Source organism: Lepidothrix coronata, unplaced genomic scaffold (genome assembly GCF_001604755.1).
Source record: "Lepidothrix coronata isolate B3197 unplaced genomic scaffold, Lepidothrix_coronata-1.0 Scaffold458, whole genome shotgun sequence".
Lineage (NCBI taxonomy): Eukaryota > Metazoa > Chordata > Aves > Passeriformes > Pipridae > Lepidothrix > Lepidothrix coronata.
In genome coordinates, this window is record NW_016690638.1 from 27946 (window position 1) to 33500 (window position 5555).

Consider the following 5555-nt stretch of genomic DNA (forward strand, 5'->3'; position numbering starts at 1 on the left):
CCCATCCAACACCCCCCAACACTCACCCAGCACCCATCCAGCACACACCCAACATCCCCCAGCCCCACCACACCCAACCAGCACCCACCCCAACCTCCCAGCACCCCCGCAGCACCCACCCAACAGTCCCCCACACCCATCCCCATACCCACACAGAACCCACACCCACCCAGCACCCCCCAACACCCTCCAGCACCCCCCACACCATCCAGCATCCCCAACATCTCCCAACATCCCCCAACACCCCCACAGCATACACCACCCCACAACACCTCCCTGCACCCATCCAACACCCCCCAACACTCACCCAGCACCCCCTAGCACCCCTCACACCCACTCAGCACCCCCCACACCCACCCAGCAACCCCCAAACACCTCCCAGCACCCCTCAACACCTCCCAGCACCCATCCAGCACCCCCCAACACCTCCCAGCAACCCCCACACCCACCCAGCACCCACCTAACATCCCCCAGCTCCCCCCAACACCCCCCACCCCCTCACCCCAGCCCCCCCATGGCGGGGGGCGCGGACCTTGTTGCCGTTGTTGTACATGGCGAGCAGGCACAGCAGGTGGTACATGTGCCCGCACTTGCCCAGCTTGCCCACCAGCTCCGGCTTGATGCCCCTGGGGCTCAGGACGCCCTCGTAGCCGGAGGAGGTGACCAGCCGCTCCATGCAGATGGTGCAATCCTGCCGGGATCGGGAGAGCCGGGATCAGCGTCCCGCTGGGATGAGCGGGTCCCCCCCGGCGCTGTGCCCGGCGCGGGGCGATGCCCGTCCCCTCAACCCCCCACCCCGGGTGCCCGCTCACCTCGTCCGGGGGGTTCTTCACCTTCTGGATGTACCGGCGCACCACGTCCTCGGGGGTCTTGCCTGCCGCGGGCACAGGGGGGGAAGGGAGGGCGTCAGAGCCTGCCCGCGGTGCCCAGAACCCCCTATCACCGGGACGGGGACAGCCCTGTCACCGAGGGTGGGGACAGCCCTGCCACCCAGGATCAGGACAGCCCTGCCACACCCTGCCACCACGATGGGGACAGCCCTGCCACCCCCTGATAGCGGGATGGGGACAGTCTTGCCACCGAGGATGGGGACAGCCCTGCCATCCTCTGCCACCACAATGGGGACAAGCCTTCCACCCTCTACCACCACGGTGGGGACAGCCCTGCCACCGAGGATAGGGACAGCCCTGCCACCCCCTGCCACCACGATGGGGACAGACCAGCCACCCACTGTGGGGACAGTCTTGCCATCCCCTGCCACCACGATGGGGACATCTCTGACACTCCCACTCAGGATGGAGACAGACCTACCACCTACTGTGGGGACAGTCCTGCCATCCCCTGCCACTAAGATGGGGACAACCTTTCCACCCACGATGGGGACAGTCCTGCCACCCTCTGCCACCGGCATGGGGACAGCCCTGCCACCCGCTGCCATCACGATGGGGACAGCTCTGACACACCCACCCAGGATGGGGACAACCCTGCCACCCAGGATGGGGACAGCCCCCCCCGTGCCTCAGTTTCCCCCCCACAGGGACTGGCACGTCCTGGTGCCCCTGATCCCGCAGGGACACGGGTGGCTCCGATCTCAGGGACACGAGTGGCTTTTATCCCACAGGGACACAGGTCGCTTTGATCCCAGGGACATGGGTGGCTCCAGTGACTCAGGGACACGGGTGGATCTCATCCCAGGGACACGGGTGGCTCTGATTACAGGCACACGGGTGGCTCCAGTGACTCAGGGACATGGGTTGCTCTGATCCCAGGGACACAGGTGGCTCTGATCCCACAGGGACACGGGTGGCTCTGATCCCAGGGACACGGGTGGCTCTGATCCCACAGGGACACGGGTGGCTCTGATCCCAGGGACACGGGTGGCTCCTCACTCTTCTTGAGCTGCTTCTTCTTGGTTTTCCTGCAGATGCCGTTGACTCCGGGCACAGGTTTGATGTCGCTCTTGCTGACGGGCGGCGGGTGCAGGATGGGTTTGGGGGCGCGGGTCAGGCACACGGGCAGCCCGGCGGCGCACATGAGTATCCCCGTCATCCCTGCGCCGAGGAAAGGGGCTGTCTGTCCGTCCGTCCGTCCGTCCTTCCCGTCGCCTGGCAGCGGCCCGACCCCGTGCCCTGCCCGCGATGTCACCCGGCGGTGACACGCAGCCGGCGGCCGGACCGCCCTTACCTGCGAGGGCGGGATGGACGGGGCCGGTGCCGTTCAGGTTCTTGACCGGGAGGGCCGGGACCCTGCACGGAGAGGGGAGGGGAAGGGGCTCAACCCGGCTGGCAGGGCTGGCACTGTGCCCTGCTCGCATGGCGTGTCCCCAGGGCAGCGTCCTCCCCACGGGACACAGGGCAGGATGTCCCCTCACCAGCCCTGGGGGGCTGCTGTCCCTGGGGACAGTGCCAGCCCCGTGGGACACAGGGCAGGGTGTCCCCTCACCAGCCCTGAGGGGGCTGCTGTCCATTCCCACGGGGCTGGCACTGTCCCCAGGGTAGTGCCCTCCCCGTGGGACACAGGGCACAACGTCCCCTTACCAACTTGAGGGGCTGCTGTCCTATCTCACAGGGCTGGTACTGTCCCCAGCTCCCCATGGGACACAGGACAAGGTGTCCCATCGCCAGCTTGGGGGACTCCTGTCCCATCCCACAGGGGTGGCACTGTCCCCAGGCAGTGTCCTGCCCACGGAACACAGGGCAGGGTGTCCCGTCCCGTGGGGTTGTCACCCAGTGCCACCCCTCCATCCCTGGGCACCCGATGGCACTGGGGACATCACGCCATCCTTGACCCAGGGTGGAGCTTCATCAGGGTGTCCCGATGGTGACATCCAGTGTCCCACATCCCCACGGGAATGGGGTGTCCATGGGGGGTAGGATGGAGGGAAGGGAGGGAAGGGAAGGAAAGGAGGAAGGCAGGGAGGGAGGGAGGAAGGAAGGAAGGGAGGAAGGAAGGGAAGGAAGGACTGAGGCAGGCACTGGGATGAAGGACAAGGAGCAAAGCCCAGCAGAGCCCTGTGCCCAAGTGCTCCTGCCCTGGGGGATGGGAACAGCCCCCACCAGTGGCATCATCCCCCTCCCTGCCCCCAAAGCCCCCCTGCCCCGGCCATGGCAGTGATGAGTTCGGCAGTGCTCAGCCTCACAGGAACCGCGGCTGGGGGCGTTTTCCCTCACATTCCCAAAGCTCCTTCACTCCCCCCAAGGCCTTCAGCCCCCACCAGGGCATTCCTGGTCCCCTCTTACCTGTCCATGGGGGCGCATGGGATGGGACCTGGGTACCAGGACAGGGACAGGGACAGGGACAGGGACAGCGACAGGGACGGCTCAGCCCAGCACGTGGCACGTGGGGGCCAAAGCAGGACATAGAGGGGAATGAAACGTGCCAGGGGCTGCTCAGTGACCCCACCTGACCCCCAGTCCCCACCTCCCAGCCCGGTGCCAAGGGCCCTGAGGGGACACCAGGACAACCCCCCGAGGGGTAGAGCCGTGGGGACGTGGGTGTCAGGACAGGGACTCCCCCCAGGACACTCACCCACCCCCCTGCCCTCCGTGAGTCATTCCCACATGGACACGGGGGCTGCACTGCCTGCCCAGGGACCTGCCTGGTGGCATCGTGCCACCAGCTGTGTCACACACCCCCTCTGGCCATTGGCGACACAATTCCCCCGGGGAGCAGGCACCCCACGTCCTCCGGCTGCCATGGAGAGCGTGGCACGGCATGGCACGGCATGGCACGGCATGGCACAGATCACCACACCCCCTCCGCAGCGATCCCGGGGCCAGCCGGGGCGAGCCAGGCGTCCCTCCCGCCAGCACGTCCCCAGGGTGGGCACCCCGGGGCTGGAGGTGGCACGGTGCCACACGGGCTGGGGCCGCTCGTGCCAGCGGGGGACGAGGCACCTCCATCACCCCCGCCCCCCCTCCCGGGTGCCACCCCCGCCCCGCTTACCCCGGGGGCACGGCGGCCCTGGCGCCCAGTCCGGCCCCGCGCTGCGTCCCGGGCCGGTTGAGGTTGTTGAGCCCGGTCAGCGCCGCGCCGGGCACGCTCTGCCCGGGGGCGAACCCCGCGCCGGGCACCCGCAGCCCCTCGCCCTTGGCCGTGCCCCCCGCCCCCGCCGCCGGCCCCGGCGGCCACAGGGCCCCCCCGGCGAAGGTGCTGCTCTGCCGGACGGCGCCGGGGTAGAGTTTGCGGCGCTGCGATGCCAGGATGGCGTTGGAGGCGGCGCGGGTGCTGTTGACCAGCAGGCACTGCGGGCACGAGCAGGGGGTCCCCGTGCTGGCGCCCACCGGCCACGACTGGGATTTGGGGATGGAGCCCATGGTGAGGGGGTAGGCCAGGTCCATGCGGCGCCGGAGCCGCCGCTTGCGCTGCGTCTGCCGGTTCATTTGGGACATGCTGCTGAAGTAGATGAGGTAGCAGAAGCCCAGGGAGGAGAGGTCCAGCCAGGGGTGCTGCTTCTCGTAGGCGTTCTGGATGGTGATGCAGATGTCCATGTCGTAGGGAGTCCAGGAGTTGTTGTCGTTCTCCCATTCCCACACGATTCCCTTGCCCGGAGCTGAGGAGGGGTCGTAGAAGTTCCTCCGCACGGGCCGCATGGTTCCTGGGGAGACAGTGGGGGTGGCACGGCGGGGTCCGGCGCCCCGAGGTGCCAGCAGAGGGACCCACACTCACACGGACACGCCTGCACCCAGCTCCCAACCCGGCATTCCGCAGGGACTGGGATGCAGAGGCACTTCGGGGTGAAGCAGCCGCTCCCCCCTCCATAAAGGGGTGCGGGGGGGGAGGACCAACACACCCCACCAGGCTGTGCTTCCCTAGGGATGTATCCGACCCGCAGCCCACCGCTGGTGGTGGTGATTTGGCCACCGGCTGCTCTGCCAGCCCTCGGGTGCCCTGGGAAGGGCGATGCTGCCCAGCTCCAGCGCTCCTTCCCATCCTTTTTCCATCCCTCCGGTCCAGAGCCACCTCCAGCCTCCCCGGCCGGGGTCCCGCGGCCATCCCGGGGCACGGGAAGCATTTCCCGGTCAGGAGAGGTTTCCTGACAGCTGCCGGCAGTCACACGGCCAGGCATTGTCCCCAAATCCCGGCCCCGCCGCCGCTTTGGGACCGGGCTGGATGTCCCGGCCCCCTCCGAAGCTCTGCGGGGGGAGGAGGCAGCGCAGCCCCCTCCTCAAGTGCCCCCCTGGCACGGGGCCTCTCCATCCCCTCGCCGGCACCGTTTGCCCAGCTCGATTAAAGGCACTAATTAACGGTCATTAATCATCGGCCGCATCAGGCGGCAGAGCCAGGCCCAGCTGCCGCCTTGTGCTGAGGCAGCTCCGCCGGGGCCGCGGGAGGGAGGCGGGGGGGCTGCCCGGGCCTGCTGCCTGCTCCTGCCTGCGCCCCAAGCCCCGCTGCCTGCTCCTGCCTGCGCCTCAAACCCCACTGCCTGCTCCTGTCCACATCCCAAACCCCACTGCCTGCTCCTGCCTGTGCCCCAAACCCCACTGCCTGCTCCTGCCTGCACCCCAAACCCCACTGCCTGCTCCTGCCTGTGCCCCAAACCCCACTGCCTGCTC

At 68.4% G+C, this 5555-nt stretch overlaps 1 protein-coding gene across 1 annotated transcript in view; it reads right to left on the bottom strand.

Annotated features, from left to right (window-relative positions):
• The window catches only part of DTX1 (deltex E3 ubiquitin ligase 1), a 12733-nt gene that overhangs the window by 3472 nt on the left and 3706 nt on the right, over window positions 1-5555 (bottom strand). Inside the window, exons 2-6 of the mRNA XM_017839693.1 lie at window positions 3946-4597; window positions 2185-2246; window positions 1890-2051; window positions 813-874; window positions 503-691 (exon numbers count right to left, since the gene is read on the bottom strand). Coding sequence (XP_017695182.1) covers window positions 503-691; window positions 813-874; window positions 1890-2051; window positions 2185-2246; window positions 3946-4597 — 1127 coding nt within the window. The remainder of the gene's footprint in view (window positions 1-502; window positions 692-812; window positions 875-1889; window positions 2052-2184; window positions 2247-3945; window positions 4598-5555) is intronic.